General features: G+C 41.3%; 1 protein-coding gene across 1 annotated transcript in view; it reads left to right on the top strand.

The window, feature by feature from the left end:
- Positions 1–21,475, top strand: part of LOC108675941 (unconventional myosin IC) — a 53,786-nt gene that overhangs the window by 31,137 nt on the left and 1,174 nt on the right. Inside the window, exons 6-20 of the mRNA XM_018163997.2 lie at positions 6,630–6,809; positions 7,860–8,072; positions 9,103–9,201; positions 9,842–10,002; positions 10,859–11,028; positions 12,668–12,804; positions 13,475–13,642; positions 13,811–13,949; positions 14,337–14,626; positions 14,916–15,088; positions 15,949–16,172; positions 18,488–18,615; positions 19,445–19,672; positions 20,090–20,190; positions 21,202–21,298. Coding sequence (XP_018019486.1) covers positions 6,630–6,809; positions 7,860–8,072; positions 9,103–9,201; positions 9,842–10,002; positions 10,859–11,028; positions 12,668–12,804; positions 13,475–13,642; positions 13,811–13,949; positions 14,337–14,626; positions 14,916–15,088; positions 15,949–16,172; positions 18,488–18,615; positions 19,445–19,672; positions 20,090–20,190; positions 21,202–21,298 — 2,508 coding nt within the window. The remainder of the gene's footprint in view (positions 1–6,629; positions 6,810–7,859; positions 8,073–9,102; positions 9,202–9,841; positions 10,003–10,858; positions 11,029–12,667; positions 12,805–13,474; positions 13,643–13,810; positions 13,950–14,336; positions 14,627–14,915; positions 15,089–15,948; positions 16,173–18,487; positions 18,616–19,444; positions 19,673–20,089; positions 20,191–21,201; positions 21,299–21,475) is intronic.

Raw genomic sequence — 21,475 nt, forward strand, 5'->3', positions numbered from 1 at the left:
AGAGTTAGCGTTTACTTGGCGTTGATCATCGTAATTTTGCTGTGATTTTATCTGTATCAACGAAGTTATTCGATATACTCCAGGCGGAAAATACTTGGATTTGAGTTCAAATATCTTGTTTGTTATTTTTTGTTGCGGGTTTTTAATTACACGTCTCATATAGGTACATATTTTTGGTAAGGAGTTCGCGCCCGTCACGCCAAAACATTCATTTTCTTAATTAATGTGTGATATGAGAAAATAGTTGAATTAACTTCGCTTTAGTTTTCAGCAACATCGGCGAACAGGCCCTCGTATTCATAAGTAAAATTGCGATGAAGCAAATGAATTCCTAAGTTATTTTTCGAAGCAAAATTCACTCGTACAAAAAAAAAAATCACCCGTAAATGATAACACGGACTTTTAGAATTGATTCTGCCAGTATACATATGAAGGAAAATAAAAATTTATTTCTTCTACTATCAACGTCAGCAAATTGGTATGTCTGCAAGTTGGCTAAATGCCTTAATTGCGGCGCGTTCACTCAACCTCAGCCTGACCTTGTTCAAGTTATATCACTTTCGTGAGCACACGCACTTAGTTCAACTCTTACACGCTTCAGTGACACGCAGGATCGTTCTGAACGCCTGTAATTTGTTTGTAACTTCAACATGAATTGCTTTGGATATGATCTCCTCGAGGTGGAAAATGATAAGTAGGTAAAGTAAAAAAAGGAAGGCGCTGGAATCTTCATGACGTTGAGAATCAATAAAATATTTCCTTAAAATGGCTGTCCAGCTGAATCATTCAGCAAAACTTCTACATTACCGGTAAATTCCGAGATTTAGTCAAAATTAATCTATTCATTGTTCATGTCAACAAGCAAGGCAAAAAATTTTGTCGACTTGAGATACTCCGCTTACTTCACGATTTAATTTCTCTGGAGTTTGTCAGTTGCAGGGGCCCACAAAGATAGTCATGGAACGGCAATGAATCTAGAAGAATTTTTAAACCTAGGTAGGCGATATAAATATTTTTAGTGAAGGTATCTATTTGATCTTGCAGCTATAAATCGTATGACACAAGGTGCGAGATTTGCCCCCTGAATCTGGTAAAAGCGGACATGGTTTTATAAATACGGCTTGCTGCGGAACTACATGCAGCTATAATTATCTGTTGGCCTTCTTCTAAATAGAGTTTTTTTGTATATTATTAATTTAATTTATATAATTTTACATTTATACGAATGATTTCCTATCGTTAACGCCTTGAGATCATGTCTAGACTGCATCGAAATCTCTGGTATTCATGAAACGTTTGTACTGTATCTTCGATATACCTCAAATGCTTTTTTCTTGGAATTAGAATGAATTATATTCTCGTAATTGTGCAATTCTGCATTTTTCATTGATATATTTAAAATATCGAAGAACCGTTTAACTAACGTGATGAAATTTTACAAAACGGCAAGTTTTTAGCGTAGTAAAAACTTTTCTGCTTCGCTCAAGTCGTCGAGACCACAGCTGCCCGTAACTGGAACGACCTTGCAGAGCGCACGTTGCGTTGCCGGCACAACCGCGATGTTTGTAAACTCTTGCACGCTTGTTGCACTCTCGGCATTTTCATTCTGTACACTTCGTATTCTTCGGTATTTTAATTCTCTACGCTTCGAATTCTTCGGTATTTTCATTCTCTACACTTCGAATTCTTCGGTATTTTCATTCTCTACACTTCGTATTCTTACGGTACAATCCCTGGGTCAGATTGCCTCGAAGTTTGGCTATTGCGAATTAGTTTCAGTGTTCGTTCTGCCCAGTTTAAACGCGCGGCATTGCAGTATAGAGAACAGACGATGTCATCATGTCTTGCCGCTCTTGTCGTTTCTATAAAATATCTTTATTGCCTGCCATTCCAAAAAAAAAAATTTTTTTTGTCATAGATTTTTCTTTTGGTTTTGAAAACCGCAATAACTCTGAACCAAAATTCACGTAATTTTTCCGTTTTACTGTGCTAGAATGAAAATTTCTCAAATTATTTGCGTGCCAGCACGAACAAATGTTGAAACAAAACAACTCCATCGCAAGATGTGTCAAGGTTTTATGATGTTGAAGAACTTGTTGCAGCACACGCGTGTGTATACAAGAGTGAGAATTGTGACTGCTGGACGCCAGTGAGAGTGACGGCTGCTGGACGCCAGTGAGAGTGATGGCTGCTGGACGCTAGTGAGAGTGACGGCTGCTGGACGCTAGTGAGAGTGACTGCTGCTGGACGCCAGTGAGAGTGACGGCTGCTGGACGCCAGTGAGAGTGACGGCTGCTGGACGCTAGTGAGAGTGACTGCTGCTGGACGCCAGTGAGAGTGACGGCTGCTGGACGCTAGTGAGAGTGACGGCTGCTGGACGCTAGTGAGAGTGATGGCTGCTGGATGCCAGTGAGAGTGATGGCTGCTGGACGCTAGTGAGAGTGACGGCTGCTGGACGCCAGTGAGAGTGATGGCTGCTGGATGCCAGTGAGAGTGATGGCTGCTGGATGCCAGTGAGAGTGACGGCTGCTGGACGCTAGTGAGAGTGACGGCTGCTGGACGCTAGTGAGAGTGATGGCTGCTGGACGCCAGTGAGAGTGACTGCTGCTGGACGCCAGTGAGAGTGACGGCTGCTGGATGCTAGTGAGAGTGATGGCTGCTGGATGCCAGTGAGAGTGACGGCTGCTGGACGCTAGTGAGAGTGATGGCTGCTGGATGCCAGTGAGAGTGACTGCTATTAACTAGTCACGCAGTCTTGGAGGTCAGACTTCGCTAATAACTGGACAGGGCGAAGGCCTTTATGGCAAGTTGAGGGGGCGATCGCTCATTACCTACCATTATTACCAAGCGTTATTATTTGGTGCCATTACCTAGGGTCATTACCTAGGGGTGGTAATCCAGTGTCATTAGTTACGCTGTGTCCTGAATAACCAATCATGCTATCTATGACCAAAAACATGAACGGTTTTCTATCTTCATCAGACCATTGCTGAACTAAATTTTCAAAACTCTGTTCAAATATAATAGATATTTTTATAATATTACAAATGATTTATCTATCGATTAAAGTTTTTGCCCACATAGGGCGAAAACTGCTGGGCTGCTGCCTTAATTGGGTTTTTCTTATTATGTATTTGATTATTGACTATACAGCGGGATCAATATTTATTGTCAGTTAAGTTTAAATCGAATAAATTTTAATTATTTTATGAAAATTGATAATGAATCGCCATACTTCCAGAAATATAAACTTGACAAAATGGCTATGATTGAAAATTTACGAGAAACGACTGTGGAGGCATTTAACGCAGGTGAATCAAGTGAATGAATCTGCTAAGGCTTAAATGACAAATGAATGTTGCAGCATTAGTGAAAATTTCAATCATTAAATTTCTCAAATCTGTTTACTTCGAATGAAGCATTGAATGTATACCCTTCCGTTTTTTACGTATGCTAAATTTTCGAGTATATCAGTGCCGCAATAGATCAATTTTATAAGCATATTTATCTGCCTGATGAACCCCTGTAAAAAATTCTACCATTGTACGTCAGAGTTAAAAAGTACTACACAAGGAAACGTACAGACACGTGCACTCGTAAACACGTCGGTATGCGCAGGATAGAAAGACAAGAAAAAATGGATTTGCCCGGAAAATGTCGCTATGTAACAAAGGAAGGCCTCGATCGTAGCCTTAATTACTTGCATTGTCCTGCTTGGCATTGTCTTCTGTGAGAACAAACCTGTAGCTGCAGGATGCCTCTATATACGCATACGATTGTTACGGTCCTGTTGTCAGGGATAATTTCCGTTATTGAAACTTCCTTAGCGTTGTTTAATAAGTTTTGACCCAAAATGCCAAAGCTAAAAAAATGCATTTTTTTCTTCAAGGTGTTTCGATGTTTATGACAGATCAAATGTGCTGGCGTCAGCTCATCATTTTCTAGTTAAATCTGTACATGAATGACATTTGCAAATATATTTACCGGCAGTCGATTCATGTTATTGTTAATTCACGTAATGATTAAACGTTCGCTTCTGACGACTGTTGGCGTTTTTAAAGACAGTTATAAAATAAATGAGATGCTGGCACTAACACACCAATGAGTTTGATGTCATAATTTATTCGTGTTAAGGAAAAATAAGTGGAATATTCAAACAAATTGATGATTGAGATGTTTCGTATGTGCCAGACAGATGAAGATTTCGTGAAACACGATTTGTTAATGTCAGCCGATCCCTATACCACTCGATCCCTATATACCACTTTGTTGAGCTGAAAAATGAATGCTTGATTGATGATAATTAATTGCAATTTAAATGTATTTATAGTACCAATTATTACTAACGCGAATTAATCATCTACTCTTGCTAAAAGTCCATTTTCACATATATTATAAATAAAAAAATAGAAAAATTCAAACCAGAAACGCAATAAATTATAAAAAATATAACCCAGTACTCACTGCAGTGAGTGACAGAGAGCGTATTTTCTCGTCGACGAAAATGTTAAGTCACGGATGGATGGACAGACGGACGGACAGACAGACGGACATGGCGAGCACAATAGTGCATTTTTTCCACAAATGAAAAAATGCGCTAAAAAGAGAAAAATTCCAAGCAAAAACTCAATGCATTTCAATTTCTGGAACCCCGGCCACGACCCGATGGAGGGACATGTATGCTATCGAAGGCGTTTCATCGTTGCTCTTTAATTCTAAAGATCAGTGTTTGGTTCCAATGAATTCTGGTGCTCAGTTTTCCTGAAGCTGTTTGATAGCACGTGAAGATGTTTGAAAACACTAGACAAACAGTGCTGGTGTTGTGCATTGCAACCAAGTCTCATTTCATGATCTATACTCTGCTGTGAACTGTCAAAATGTCAAACTCTCGTTTCTTGGCCCCATGTTGTTTTTATTCAGTCTTTCTTTACTAATTGTATTCTATTGACAAGAATAACCAACTAAATGGCAGGGAAACTCGTATATCCCTAATAAAATCATGCTTTATTTATCTCGCTAAAGTAATATTGTTTGGTTTTTATTTGCTTTGCCACGTCTTGAATTGACCAGCCTACTTCCGTGAGTGCTGCAGAGACTCAACATGTCCTGTCGACGTCGTACGCGAAACATGTACGAGTTGCAGCTGTAACGTGTATACAGCAGACGTATGGGACGCATGCAGCTGCGAGAATCAAGTTGCAGCTGTCGCTGAAACCTTAGATGCATTGAGCTGATGTTTCTCTTTACTTTCAGGAGAATCGCAATGCTAAAATTATTCGTGCAAATCGTTCAGGAGTTATTTCGGTGTGTTGCTTACAGACTTTTTCACAAGATTTTCGAAGAACTCGGTTATAAATACGGTAGTTAATGCATTTTTTTCGAAAAATTAAGTTGGTTTTCAGTACATAGATGAGTTAGTTTAGTACATGCATTTTAATTTGATTTTAATTTATTATTTTTAGCAACTACATTCTTTGCACACGTATTTGACATCGGCTTCCAACAATGCTGACTGAAGTAAATTCTATCACACTGAATTAAATCTACTTCCTGAATACACTCGGGAGTGGTTATATTATTAACATAGCTATAGGGAAATTCTATCAAGCTCTATTTTACATTTAAATAAAAGAATAGATTTAATATTATTTTACTTGTGCCTTACTGAATTTTTTGTATTTATTGGATGTGACTTAATTTACATGGTTTTAATATCGCTATAACTGCCATAGGCTCGATAAAACCGCTGTAAAAAATAGGCTTGACTGCGGCATAGTGGCCGGGTATTACACGGGAAATTGTACGGTAATGCCGTATTTTTATAGACTGCAATGCGAAAAAAAGGCGGGAAAAACATTGATGACGAACTGTCGTATGACTAAAGCAACTTCATCTATCACAATTTACGTTCACAAAAACAACGGCTAGTAAGCCCTGCAGAATTCTATGAAAATATTCGGACAACATTTAGCCTATCCAATTGTAGAATTAAGATCTTTAGTCCACTTCGTATGATTTATGAAATCAGCATAAAATTGTATATAAGAAAGTGAAGCCATCAAATTAGTTTTCTGCTCCTTGAAACTTAATTGCCTTCATCGCATTGAATAGTAGAGAAATTGTGAACGTTTTTCCCTGCCCTAGATGAGAGGCTCACATGCAGGCAGTAATCAATATGCCTTCTCTTTACAACAACGCATTCTTAGTTTGTAAAACCTTTAATTAAATTGTATCGAAACATTAGCTCTGCTGCAGTAGAATTTACTCAAACAGTGCAATATAATGGCAGTTTTAAAATCTGAGTAAAAACCCAGTTACGTCGTACATAAACATACCTAAATATTACACACAATGTTGGAAACTTATTGGCATGATATAAACATTGAAAAATTTCTAATATTTCGCGACACCTTATGCGCTCAATTCATATAAGCATCGCTCTCTGCCAAGAATATATAATTATATAAATTCAAGTAATATTGATGATTTATTAGCGTAAACCTGATATAGGTATTTACGGTGTTTGTTTGCACAGGGTGACCCTTTGGAATATACGATTACATAAATTCAAGCAATATTGATGATTTATTAGCGTAAACCTGATGTATTTACGGTGTTTGTTTGCACAGGGCGACCCTCTGGGAGGACATATCCTGAACTACCTGCTGGAAAAGTCCCGCGTCGTGCACCAGGAGACCGGCGAGAGGAACTTCCACATCTTCTACCAGCTGCTGGCAGGTTCTTCTCAGGACCTGTTGGACAAACTGCACCTGCAGCGTGACCCTCAGCACTACTTCTACCTCAGACAGGTGCCTGGTGGTGAATAGTGTAATGACTGGTGCTTAGACAGGTGCTCGGTGGTGTATAGTGTGGTGACAGGAGCTCAGACAGGTGCGTAGTGGTGTATAGTGTGGTGACAGGTGCTTAGACAGGTGCTCGGTGGTGTATAGTGTGGTGACAGGAGCTCAGACAGGTGCTCGGTGGTGTATAGTGTGGTGACAGGTGCTCAGACAGGTGCTCGGTGGTGAATAGTGTGGTGACAGGTGCTCAGACAGGTGCTTAGTGGTGTATAGTGTGGTGACAGGTGCTCAGACAGGTGCTCAGTGGTGTATAGTGTGGTGACAGGAGCTCAGACAGGTTCTCGGTGGTGAAAAATATGATGTTAGTGAGCTGACCTCGGATGGTTGTACTGAAGACGATGATATTTAAATAGTTTCCCTCGATCAAATGGGAGATGAAAATGGGTTCAACTCAGTGCATGCACGTACTGTACGTACGTGTAACAGTTGTTCGATATTACATCACTGTTTTGTTACTTCAAGTATTGGAACTTGTACGCTTAGAACTTTATTTGTAATGTTTGCTCTCAGTTCTTCATCATTAACGCCTGTTCCTCTCACTTACTACTCATGCTCAGTTGGTCATTGCCGTTATCCTACGACATATCAGGCTTTTATTTAAAAGACTTTAAGTCTCTTTTGCGTTAGATATTTCCTTTAATTTGTACTTAGTAACGTCTAATGTGTTAACCTATTAATGTGATTAGTTCAATTGGACAATTGTGTTCGGGATTATGTTGAACAGTGAACATAATCCTGCATTCCTATAGCTTTCACGATCTATCAATTGCATTTCACTGGTGCATTCTCGACTCTTGGATTGCCATGGAGACTCCATATACTGAATGGTTTTGTGGAGCAATCACCAATCGCTGGCAGCATTTCAGCTAAAGCCACCAATCAGAGCCACAAATAAGCCGCTACGTACACATAAACCGATTTTGATCTTTCGTCCCCAGATCAATTAGCGAGTAAATTAATTATTATTGATTAATTACAACAAGATAACATGTCACGCAGGGCTCGTGTAGTCGCGTGGACTCCATCGACGACAAGAAGGACTGCGATGCTGTCATGGCGGCGCTGCGGGTCATCGACTTTTCTGAGGAGGAAATTGATTGCATTTTTAGGATCGTGGCGGCTATCCTGCACCTCGGCAACGTATCCTTCAGGGCGAAGGATGATGGCAGCGCCGTGCCTGTCAGCAGCGACCATGTCAAGCATGCTAGCCTCGTGAGTGTGACCTGAATAGAATAGAATAGAAATGTTGGCACTGAAGAAATAGGCCAATGGCCTGTTGCGGATTCTTGAATTTTTCGTGACTTGATTCACAAGGGATCCGGCCTTTGGAACCCGATCTTTCCATAGCTGACGATTGATTGAGATAGCTGCTGGACTTATTGCCTGGTCCGTAATTTGCTAGGCATTTTAAGACTGAACATATGCTCCTGCATAGCTTCGTCTGGACTTATTGCCTGGTCCGTAATTTGCTAGGCATGATGAATGTTGATGAGTGTTCTGAATATCATCGGAATATCCTACAGAAAAGTCAAATAAAACCATGACATTTTTATCTTGTATTAGTTGATTATTGATTTTATTCTGTCGTCGTAGCAAAAAATGGCTCTCGATTCGTTCGTCAACTAAAAAATTATCATTTAAACTGTAAGATCATCGCCAACTGAAAAATTATCGTGTTATTTTTTATTGTTCAGCTTCTGGTATTCACGTTCAATGAATAAGTCTCGCGTAAGTCATTTTTAAAATCTGATCGTTCAGTATTTCATACCCCAATCGTGTTGTTGAGTTGAGTACTATGTGGACTAGAGTTTCCTCTAGCTCGTATTTCAAACTTCACTTCCGGTATTCAACGATTAAGTTCAGTCAAACGTCGTGGACAAAGTGCAATTTAGAGGATTTCATCGTGGAGTTATCGTTCACAATGAAATTGGTGTTGGTTGCTTCGATTTCGTTATCTAGCATTGGAAGAAATTTGAATAAATTCTGTCTGATAGTAAATTCTATCTGATTGAGGCATGAATATATTTAGACTTTACAGGAATTATTCCATTCGTCATTTATGTTAAGACTGTAATGGGGGCACCTGAAGTTAGATATGACGTTAATTATCGCACCTGAAGTTGGATATGACGTTAATTATCTCAATTATTATTAGATATGACGTTAATTAACGCACCTGAAGTGACAAATAACGTTAATTATAAATAAATTAATTATTAATTAATTATAACACCTAACTCAGCTGCTGGAGTGTGGGGAGGAGGCCCTCGCGACGGCTCTCACCCACCGCACCATCGAGGCGAGGGGAGACGTCGTGTGCACCCCCCTCAGCGTCGACCAGGTCAGAGGGCATCAGGGGGCACCAGGGGCAGTAGAGGGTACCAGGGGGCACCAGGGAGCACCAGGGGGCATCAGGGGGCTCCAAGGGGCACCAGGGAGCACCAGGGGGCATCAGGGGGCTCCAAGGGGCACCAGGGAGCTCCAGGGGGCACCAGGGGGCTCTAAGGGGCACCAGGGAGCTCCAGGGGGCTACAAGGGGCACCAGGGGGCACCAGGGGTGCAGTAGGTTGCGCCAGAGGCAGGAGGTAATGGAGGTTCAAATGAAGTAAATGAACTAAGTAAGCTAATTTGCTTACATATTTCAGACATGTTTTTAAATCAGAGTTATTTTGATGATATTAACTTGCCAGAACTTGACATATTTACCTTTGAACGTATGACAATAACATGAAGGCCTTATGTTATTTAGGGGACTTAATCGATTATTTATCCATTAAGGCAATGCTTTAGCCTTAGCCTTAACTAAGGTCTCCTACTTAATGTAACATTTCTGCCCCTAAGGCGGGCTCGTGCCGCGACGCCCTAGCCTTAACTAAGGTCACCTACTTAATTGAACATTTCTGCCCCTAAGGCGGGCTCGTGCCGCGACGCCCTAGCCTTAACTAAGGTCTCCTACTTGATGTAACATTTCTGCCCCTAAGGCGGGCTCATGTCGCGACGCCTTAGCTAAGGCGACGTACGAGCGCCTGTTCAACTGGCTGGTGGAGCGCCTGAACGCCTCCCTGCGCTCCACCGTCAAGGCCAAGAAGACGCTCCTCGGCATCCTCGACATCTACGGCTTCGAGATCTTCAACAAGAACGGGTGCATTTATTATTTATATTGGTAGATACGCTTATTTATTGTATGGAGCTGACTATTTGATGTATCATATACCGCTGGTTATTTGATGTATCATATACCGAAGGTTATTTGATGTATCATATACCGCTGGTTATTTGATGTATCATATACCGCTGGTTATTTGATGTATCATATGGTTATTTGATGTATCATATACCGCTGGTTATTTGATGTATCATATACCGCTGCTCATTCCATGTATTTTTGTGCCATGTTTATAGTTACAGATGATTAACCAAGTCTCTAACCCACTCATTTTTACTTCGCTGCATGCTCGATAATTTCTAGAGCCATTTAAACTTTAAATGTTTTGGTATTGAACGCAAGATGGAGCTACCTATTTATTCTTATCGCGTTTGATGTAAAATAAATTATTGTATAATTATTTTATCAAATATGTTGACGGTCTTCATTGGTTTGTAGTCGCGATGTCAAAGCCGTTGTCGTCCATTTATTATGAGATTTACTGCATGTTAAATTCGGGTTTATATTATTCATGTTGTACTTAGAACATCTGCTAATATGCTGATTTGCATTCACGAGTTAAATGGCTGGATTCTAGGAAATTTGTGTTGCAGGTACGAGCAGTTCTGCATCAACAACTGCAACGTAATTTGTGTTGCAGGTACGAGCAGTTCTGCATCAACAACTGCAACGTAATTTGTGTTGCAGGTACGAGCAGTTCTGCATCAACTATCAACTGCAACGTAATTTGTGTTGCAGGTACGAGCAGTTCTGCATCAACAACTGCAACGTAATTTGTGTTGCAGGTACGAGCAGTTCTGCATCAACTATTGCAACGTAATTTGTGTTGCAGGTACGAGCAGTTCTGCATCAACTACTGCAACGAGAAACTGCAGCAAGTGTTCATCGAACTCACACTGAAGAGCGAGCAAGAGGAGTACCGCAGGGAAGGCATTCAGTGGGAACAAGTTACGTACTTCGATAACAAGATCATCTGTGATCTCGTCGAAGAGAAACACAAAGGTTAGTTCTATTTAACATAACATAACATAACAAAACATAATATAACATAGTGATGTAGGCGCTGAAGAGTAGGCCTGGTGTGGACTGTCGCTGATTCTTGTACTTTTCGTGCCTTATTCATAGATCTAAAATCGTGTCATTTGACCGGTACTTTTCAGGACTGACGATAGTTTGAAATTGCTACTAGACTTCTTTTACCGGGTCATTTATCTTCATGTATTTCTGTTCTTTACTGTACCTAGTCTAGCTCGGTTGACACTCCTGTACCATAGCGACCATCCGATCATTTTTAAAGCGAAGTATCGATAAGTAGATTGTTTCGCAAGTTAATTATCCCATAGTTCATTGTTCTTGATGGTTTAATCGTATCAATTTATAAAATGTATTTGGTGCTGCTCTATTCCTAAAAATCTTCACCAATAAAAATGTAAACGTTACTTTGGCGAAGAGAATGAGATAAGAATTCGTGGTATTACTGGATTGGACCTCATGAAGTGGTTGACGACATTGCTTCGTCGCTTCGTTAGTTCTTTACAATCGGGATATTCTGAAAGTTTTCTATTGTTCAGAAGCAGAGCGCTGTTTTGTCGTCAATCATTCTGTTTTTGCACTTCCATACTTTAATAGGTACTTTGGAAGTTGAGTTGAAAAAAGGCCAATGCTCGATTCTTCCGTCAGCATTCATTTTGAATATTGAATGTGAATTTGAGCTTTCTTCGGATTCACTGGCCTTCGTTGCATATTTTTCCAACATTTGGCGCATTTTTTAGCATTTTGAAATGTCTAATTCATTGGATACTTCACTGTTTTGTCCGTTGTTTTTATAGGTTATATTTTTTACGTTGTTCAAATAACTACAATACTGATTGCTTATTACATTAGAATGATTTAGCGAAATCGATGTTTGCCTTCATGCTCATGATCAGTAGTCAAATATATTTATTATTATTTTCCTAATACACTCGATGAACAGATGCGAGAAAAACAAAGTCTTCAATCGAGCTCAACGATAAACACTTTATTTTTTTTTTGCAATTGTCACTTTGAACATTTTGGTGTGAAATTAAAAGTTTACCTTAGAAATAACGCTTTCGTATCCTCTCTTGCAAGTGTCATTTTATAGTCTGGAATATTTTGGTGTGCAATAGAAATTTTACGTTGTGAATAACGCTTTTGTCATTTTTTTTTATTTTCAGGCATAATTTCTTTGATTCTTATTATCAGTTCTTTTAATTAATTAATAGTCATTAGTCATTTCAACAATTCTAGTTATTAGTCATAATTAATAGTCATCATGATTTATTATTTGTCATAATTAATAGTCATTAATAATTTCTTTTTTTTTTATTGTCAGGCATAATTTCTTTGATGGGCGATAGAATATTTTGGTGTGCAATAAAAAGTTTACGTTGTAAATAAAGTTCTCGTGATTTTTTTTTTATTTCCAGGTACAATTTCGGTAATTTTATAGCCTAGAATATTTAGGTGTGCAATAAAAATTTTACGTTATAAATAACGGTCTCGTGATTTTTTTTTATTTCAAGGAATAATTTCGTTGATTTTATAGTCTAGAATATTTTGGTGTGCAATAAAAATTTTACGTTGTAAATAAAGTTCTTATGATTTTTTTTATTTCCAGGCATAATTTCTCTGATGGACGACGAGTGCCTGAGGCCCGGAGACGCTACGGACCTGACGCTGCTGGCGGTCCTGAACAAGCAACTTGCTGACCACAAGCACTTCTCCTCCTACGAGACTGTCAGCACCCACGACAAGGTGGGTGTCAGCACCCACGACAAGGGGGGTGTCAGCACCCACGACAAGGTGGGTGTCAAGGGGGGTGTCAGCACCCACGACAAGGTGGGTGTCAGCACCCATGACAAGGTGGGTGTCAGCACCCACGACAAGGCGGGTGTCAGCTACAGCGTCTGGTGACTATGGTTAGTTCAAACGAGGTTGACTCTAACTCACGCGTGATGAATTTCCCTGCAAAATATATAAATAACAGGGCAAATCTTTACCATGATTTATTTGTCTTTTTAAAAGCTACAATGCATAATACTTATAAATTACATCATATCAGCCATGAGCTCAGAAATGTGAAAATTTTTCAGCAGGCAGATATGTATCCCCAACACGTGACTTCTGTGAAAAATAACTCTAACCATAATGTAATATTTTAGTTTCTTTGAGAAATTTTGAGAAATGCTTTTTTTTTCTTTTTTTGCTATTCGTATTTGGCCTATTGGCTGTTAAGAAATACGTATGATAGGTAATGTTTAGGCTTGTTTTCGTATAATTTATCATAAAGAAGTCTGTCGTCTGACCTCACATCCTCAAAAGTCTGTCGTCTAAAACAAAAGTAGACTTACGATATAGTGAGAACTTCTCACATGACGCAACATAATGTAGTCATAATTTATAATAGTATGACCTCTTATTGCAGCAAAAGAAGACGTTCGGCAAGGAGGAGTTCAGGCTGCAGCACTACGCAGGCGAGGTCTCCTACAGCATCCAGGGATTCCTCGACAAGAACAATGACCTCCTCTACAGGGACCTCAAGCAGACCATGTCTTCCAGCACCAACGCCATCGCCGCCAAGATCTTCCCTAAGGTAAAACTCATACCTTGAATAACGCTGTATACTCATACCTTGAATAATGCTGTACACTCATACCTTGAATAACGCTGTACACTCATACCTTGAATAACGCTGTATACTCGTACCCTGAATAACGCTCATACCTTGAATATGACGAGCGTTATAACCTGGGCGTTACAGGCGGAGTTGGTGGCCAAGAAGCGCCCAGTGACGGCCGCTACGCAGTTCAAGCTCAGCCTCTCGAAGCTCATGAGCATCCTGATGTCCAAAGAGCCTTCCTACGTCAGAACTATCAAGCCCAACGACCATAAACGTCCTCGTGAGTAGCAGCTTTGTGGAGAAAATATTAACTAGATGATTTCTTCGACTGCGCCGGTAAACTAACATCATTCAACAAACTTCTACAAAAAATCAATCACATGCAGACAAATTTCACAGGCATTTGTGTCGGAATACCTTTTAATTGAAGTCTATTATGTCAACTTTTTGTCTACCGAGTCACTTTTTTTAAACAGGGCTCAGGATGCCAATGACAATGACGGTGGTTAATATAGAAAGGCTTTAAGCCTAAAAAGAACATTATTCATAGCATTGGACTTTTCTTTGGCCTTCATACCGTGAACTTCAGAGTTGTATATCTTCAAAATTTTTGTACTATATTGGATACAAAAATTGCACGCCCAAAAAATTCAACTGTATTTTGCAGTTGACTTCGACCAGCAGTTGGTGAGTCACCAGGTTAAGTACCTCGGCCTGATGGAGAACCTTCGAGTTCGTCGCGCAGGTTTTGCCTACCGCCGCAGTTACGAGATCTTCCTGGAGCGCTACAAGAGCCTCAGCTCCAAGACGTGGCCCAACTTCAAAGGCTCCCCCAAAGATGGAGTTAAGCACATCGTTGAAGCTCTCAAGTACTCAGAAGATGAGTACAGGATGGGTGCGACCAAGCTCTTCATCAGGCTGCCTAAGACCCTCTTCAGGACCGAGGATGCTTATCAGGTGAGATCATGTGCGACAAATGCGTAGTAAAGAAAGCTACTTATTCTTATTAGGTGATGATAACGCTCTTCAGTTGGTGATAGGAAAGTTTGATGACTTAGTTCAGGACAAGCATGCTTGTTTTAGTGCAATCTGATGCATTTCATTTTGCTTGCACCGCGTTATTCCTCGTCATGGTACTCGTGTTTGTTTTACTTCGTCCACGTGCTTCTTGTACGTCGTCCTCCACACAGGCACGTAAGCATGACACTCACGTGCCTCACGTCTAACGCCTCCCCTGCCCCCACAGGCACGTAAGCACGAGCTGGCCACGTACCTGCAGGCACGTGTGAAGGGCGTGCAGCAGCGGCGCCGCTACCTGCGCCTGAAGGAGGCGGTCACGTGCATCGCTAAGCACTGGCGCGCCGTCGCCGCCAGGCGCCTCCTCGTCAGGCGTCGCTGGGCCGCCTCCGTCGTCAGGATGTGCGTTCTTGATGTTGTTGTTGTTGATGTTGTTGTTGGTGTCGTTGTTGTTGATGTTGTTGTTGTTGATGTCGTTGTTGTTGATGTTGTTGTTGTTGTTGATGTTGTTGTTGTTGATGTTGTTGTTGATTGTTGTTGATGTCATTGTTGTTGATGCGTTGTTGTTACTGTTGTTGATGTTGTTGTTGTTGATGTTGTTGATGTCGTTGTTGTTTTTGTTGTTGTTATTGTTGTTGTTATTGTTGTTGTTGATGTTGATGTTACTGTTGTTGTTGTTGATGTCGTTGTTGACGTCGTTGTTTTTGATGTTGTTGTTAGCGTTGTTATTGTAACTGTTGTTGTGGTTACTGTTGTTGTTATTACTGTTCTTATTGATACTGTTGTTATTGTTACTGTTGTTATTGTTACTGTTGTTGTTGTTGTTGTTGTTACTGTTGTTGTTGTTGTTACTGTTGTTGTTATTGCCATCTTAATATTGGCGACTAGGGAAGTAGGGTGATTTTTCAATGCACTAAATGTAAAGGTAGTTCCGCGACCATCACTGGCTCGCTGACTCACCAGAAACACTTTATTACTTTATTACATTACACAGCACCTTTGATATTTTTTGTAATTAAAATTACGACGTAGCTCAGTCAGACCGATTAAGTACATGAATGTGACGTCACAGGCTCGCAACATGAAATAACTGACGTCACAGGCTCGTAACATGAAATAACTATGACGTCACAGGCTCGCAACATGAAATAACTGTGACGTCACAGGCTCGTAACGTGAAATAACTGTGACGTCACAGGCTCGTAACATGAAATAACTGTGACGTCACAGGCTCGCAACATGAAATAACTGTGACGTCACAGGTTCGTGAAGGGCTTCATCACTCGTAACGAGGCCGTGAACGAGCACAACGCTCGCTTCCAGCAGCTCGTGAAGGCCGAGTGGCTCGTGCGTCTCAGCAAGCAACTGCCACAGCGCATCCTGGACGACTCCTGGCCTGACGCTCCTGCGTCCTGCGCTGCCACCTCCCGTATCCTGAAGGTGAGAGGTGTTATCCTTGTTATCCTGCACCTCCCGTATCCTGAAGGTGAGAGGTGTTATCCTTGTTATCCTGCACATCCCGTATCCTGAAGGTGAGAGGTGTTATCCTTGTTATCCTGCACCTCTCGCATCCTGAAGGTGAGAGGTGTTATCCTTGTTATCCTGCACCTCCCGCATCCTGAAGGTGAGAGGTGTTATCCTGCACCTTGTTATCTTGCACCTCCCGCCTCCTGAAGGTGAGAGGTGTTATCCTGCACCTTCCGCATCCTGATGGTGAGAGGTGTTATCCTGCACCTTGTTATCCTTCACCTCATGCACCCTGATGGTGAGAGGTGTTATCCTGCACCTCATGCATCCTGATGGTGAGAGGTGTTATCCTGCACCTTGTTATCCTGCACCTCACGCATCCTGATGGTGAGAGGTGTTATCCTGCACCTTGTTATCCTTCACCTCATGCACCCTGATGGTGAGAGGTGTTATCCTGCACCTCATGCATCCTGATGGTGAGAGGTGTTATCCTGCACCTCATGCATCCTGATGGTGAGAGGTGTTATCCTACACCTCACGCATCCTGATGGTGATGGCATTGATTAGCGGAACCAGCGTTATCTTCGTGAACATGTGGCTTAGTTAAATTTATTTAAATTTGGTTAATGTGTGCTTCACACTTCTCTTTCCCCACGTGAATTGATCAGAATGAAAAAGATTATTCCACTTTCCTCAGCATAATCGAGTAGTACACGCACATACTTCTAGCTAAATGTAATCCTCGTGATCAAGTAGTCAAGTCGTCGTTCAACCTATGCTGAGTTAATGGTTTTAAGAGTATACCTGATTGCACGCACTCTCAACCTCAAGAGTAGGAAGTGATTATTGCGTGGAAATTGTTTTGTCTCCCACCAGTACTGAAAAATAATCTTGTGATTGGCTTCTGAAAAATGACATCTCAGAATTTCTCTCCAGATTTGCTAGAAGAAAACATTGATTATTCCGTAACTCCGTGTTTACTCTCAGCATTTATATTATTTTCTGGCCCTTTGCATCAGTGAGAATGTCCTAGAAAGGAGTTTTCTTCTTCTCTTTGAATCTGAGCGATATCTTATTTCTCATCCAATTGAAATGGATGATCGAAAAGCCTGGATTTTCATCCATAGCATCGTTAGTTATACTCGCTTTATACTAAGGGAGTAACGGTGCTAAAATCTATCAACTTAAGAGTTAATTGTGGCGCTTAGTCCTGCAGCACTTAAGACCTGCCGTGCTTAAGACCTGCCGTGCTCAAAACCTGCCGTGCTTAAGACCTGTCGTGCTTAAGACCTGCCGTGCTTAAGACCTGCCGTGCTTAAGACCTGCCGTGCTTAAGACCTGCCGTGCTTAAGACCTGNGTTCGATCCCAGCTCTGTGCGCCAGTTTCTGGTCAGAATCGGCGAGGAGGCCGGGCGGTTAAGCACAGCAGAATTGTAGCAGTGCTGTCTCTTATACACATCTAGATGTGTATAAGAGACAGACATAACACATAACATAACATAACATAGTGATCTCGGCGCTGAAGTGTAGGCCTGATGTGGCCTGTCGCCGATTCTTTTCCTTTTCGTGCCTTGTTCACAGAAAATCTAAAATCGTGTCATATGACCGGATCTTTTCATGACTGACGATAGTTTGAAATAGCTACTAGACTTCCACCGGGATCGATATGGTGGATACTAATGGATACTACTAATCCATAATACTAATGCTAATGACTTTTTGGGCCAACTTGTACCACAATCGTGCGAACTATTTATTGTAGGTACTAATGTACTTCTTTCGATTATTACGCTATTTTTACAAAACTATCGTCGCAAGTAGACTGATATTACTATTATTACATGAGGCTTACGGTATAAATGAGTAAGTGTGTTGATTTTAGCCTACTTGTAATACATTAACTTGAATATTTTGAAAACCCATAATTGCTTAATAATGAAAATGTAAAATTCTAATCTAACTATAAATAAATAGTTATGAAGTAATGTATTTTGGTAACGAGCGTGCCCCATGTTTACACGGTATCAAGGTTCATTGCAGGACTACATAACTTTCCTGGTAGGGGAATGTTGTAATACCTTATCAATGGATAAAAATCGAAAAAACACCTCGGTTGAAAACGTCACCTATTCAGTTGTACGCAAGTATGTCAGAGACGCGAATACACTCAGAAAATTGAGCGACGCACTTTTTGTTCCTGTGCCGAACGCCCTAAAGCAGTTTGATCCGCAGAATAGTCACTTCAGTTCTAAGCACGTTCTCCTTTGTTTGTAAAAAAGTATGTCACTATATGGATACAGCGACTCAATTGTTATTCTGGGTCCCCGTTGCCAGGCCGCAAGAGCAGCTACCCGGCGAGCGTCCCTGAGCGTTTCAAGGAGTCTCGTCTCAGCGCCGCTGAGGAGAGCCTTCTGAAGTCTGCCTTCGACACCGTCCACAAGCAGCAGGGCGAGAAGACCAAGGTAAGTCCACAAGGAGAGGCTTATTTATAATATTCGTCTTTGCCTCCGTAGGTTTTGCTTGCTCTCTTGTTTTGTTACGCTTATGTTGTATTATAATCTTCGGCATATCAAGTGAGCGATGCACACACGTACCAGTACCACGATAGTCACGTCATAACGCCCCTCCCACGCACCAGTACTGCCTCAATCGCTTCATAACGCCCCTCCTACGCGCCATCACACCATTGGTAACGCCATAACGCCCCTTATTCACCCACCAGTACCGCCTTAGTCACGTCATAACGCCCCCCCAATTCACCCACCAGTACCGCCTTAGTCACGTCATAACGCCCCCCCAAGACCTGCCGTGCTTACTACCTGCCGTGCTTAAGACCTGCCGTGTTTAAGACCTGCCGTGCTTAACACCTTAAGACCTGCCGCTCTGGCGACCTGTCTAACGATCCACCTAACCTAACGACCTCCCTCCCCACAGCCCCTGCACCGGCAGCACCTGGTGGGGCGCTACGTTCGCGCCTTGTCGAAGGAGGACAAACGACGGCTGGAGGAGAAGGTGTTGGCCGAGCAGCTCTTCAAGGGTGAGTGCGAGGCGGCGCCCAGCGTTGCCTGGGACTGCTACGTCACATAACATAACACATAACATAACATAACATAGTGATCTCGGCGCTGAAGTGTAGGCCTGATGTGGCCTGTCGCCGATTCTTTTCCTTTTCGTGCCTTGTTCACAGAAATTCACCCACCAGTACCGCCTTAGTCACGTCATAACGCCCCCCCAATTCACCCACCAGTACCGCCTTAGTCACGTCATAACGCCCCCCCATTCACCCACCAGTACCGCGTATCTTGCACCAAGTACGACCGTCACGGCTACAAGCCCCGGGAGCGGCTGCTGGTGGTGACGACAGCGGCGCTCTACCTCCTCGAGTCCATCAAGGACGACACCAAACTGAAGCTCAAGCATCGCTTCCCTCTCAAGGAAATCCACAGGCTCATCGTCTCGCGAAACAACGACGCCTTCGTCCTCATTCAAACGCCGCAGGAGAACCACGAGAAGGATAAGGTCGGGAAGATATTTTTATTTCTGTTATTCCTGGGAAAAGAAAGTCGTGGTTATACGAAATCTAAAAACGGGAATAGTAGGATTAAAATAACTTGAATAACTGTCCAAAGAAAATGAAATTTAAATTGGAGCTAATGAAATGAAAGTTTAGCGTGAGTTATAAAAAACTATTAATTTCAATGCAATTTTTAAGAAATATGTAATGAAATAATAATATAATTTAATAGGATTTGTATATTAAATAATGAGTTCATGATTACTCTCTTGAAGTTACGATTAGAGCCAGATTAGACCCGATAAATATATGAGATTTCAGAAAATCCTAATTTTCGATTATCTAAAGATGTATGATAAATCGAGAAATCCAGTTTTATAATTACTCTGAAAAGTTAAGTTGACGATGCGCTACCCGTGCAGGGCGACCTGATCCTGCGCGTGCCGCACGTCATCGAGCTCGTGACGAAGGTGGTGGCCCTCAGCGACAACCCAGAGGCCCTCACCGTCGCCGACTCCGACAGGTTAATAGTCGACTCTTCCAACACTTTTTCTTTAGATACATTAAGAGTATTCAGTGCTACTCCTACCTTAATACTTGGTAACTAATCTTGCCGTCGCTAACTCCGACAGGTTAATAGTCGACTCCTCCAATATTAGACACCAAAGCAATCCCACTGAAAACTTGATAAAGATTCAAGACAAAACTCCAACACTTTCTGTGCGCATACATTAAGAGCAATTAGTGATATTTCTACCTTGATGCTTGATAACTAAACTTGTCGTCGCTAACAGAGGCTTGGACAGAGGTTGCCTCGGCGACGTGTTTAAAAGATCACATGCACTTTTAAATCTAAATTATAGGTAATTTTCGGTTCGCTAACTAAACAACCAAATTCCCAATGCATCTGAGTAGAGCCAAATGAAAGGCGAGCCAAGCCTAAGTGGTTAGAGCCTTTCATCACGCATCCTCCAACAATTCAATAGTTATTATGACTGTCATCGCAATTAAAACTCACAACACACATGATTAAATTTCTATTTGCCTTTTAACAATTTCCCATTTTACTAATTCCCACAATACCCTACATGGTATTCATAATCATGACATTTATGTACATAGTCTATGCATTTCTATAATACGGTATTACAACACTATACAGAAGTATTAATGCATATGATAAACTCGCTCATTCATGATGCGGTTGCTTACTGTGTTTTGTGTGGTTGCAGTGTCTAGCACTAGCTATACTATATTAGAACAATACGCAAAGCTATTAATGTATATATTACATACTCATTCTTGTTGCTGTCGGTGATTGTGGTTTGTGTTGCTGTATAATTGCAAATAATAACACTGCAAATAATTGTAATGATTTGCAGCATCGAACACTAGCTACAATATATTACGGCACTACGTAAAGCTATTAATGTATGTAATAAGTCTACCCAGTCCTGTAGCTATTAGTGACAGTGGTTTGTGTTGCAGTATAATTGTAAATAATAGCACTGAAAATAATTGTAATTATTTGCAGTATCGAGCACTACATGAAGAAAGGCAAGGCAGGCACCATCCGCTTCGATGTCGGGGCGGTCACATCCATCGACAAGATCAAGGACACGCTCGTCGTGGTGAGAGATACTGCCGTGATTTTTTTAAATAAATTTTATAAAATTAAGAAATTACTAGATTGCTTTAATCGCAGATTCACTAGAAATTTAAAAGCGAAGAAAACACCACAAAAATTTAGCATATCTCTTTTGAAAACGTTTCGGAGACCAGCTCCATCGTCAGTTCGATAAATATCC

This window comes from Hyalella azteca, unplaced genomic scaffold (assembly GCF_000764305.2).
Source record: "Hyalella azteca isolate HAZT.00-mixed unplaced genomic scaffold, Hazt_2.0.2 contig16605, whole genome shotgun sequence".
In the NCBI taxonomy this organism is placed as follows: domain Eukaryota; kingdom Metazoa; phylum Arthropoda; class Malacostraca; order Amphipoda; family Hyalellidae; genus Hyalella; species Hyalella azteca.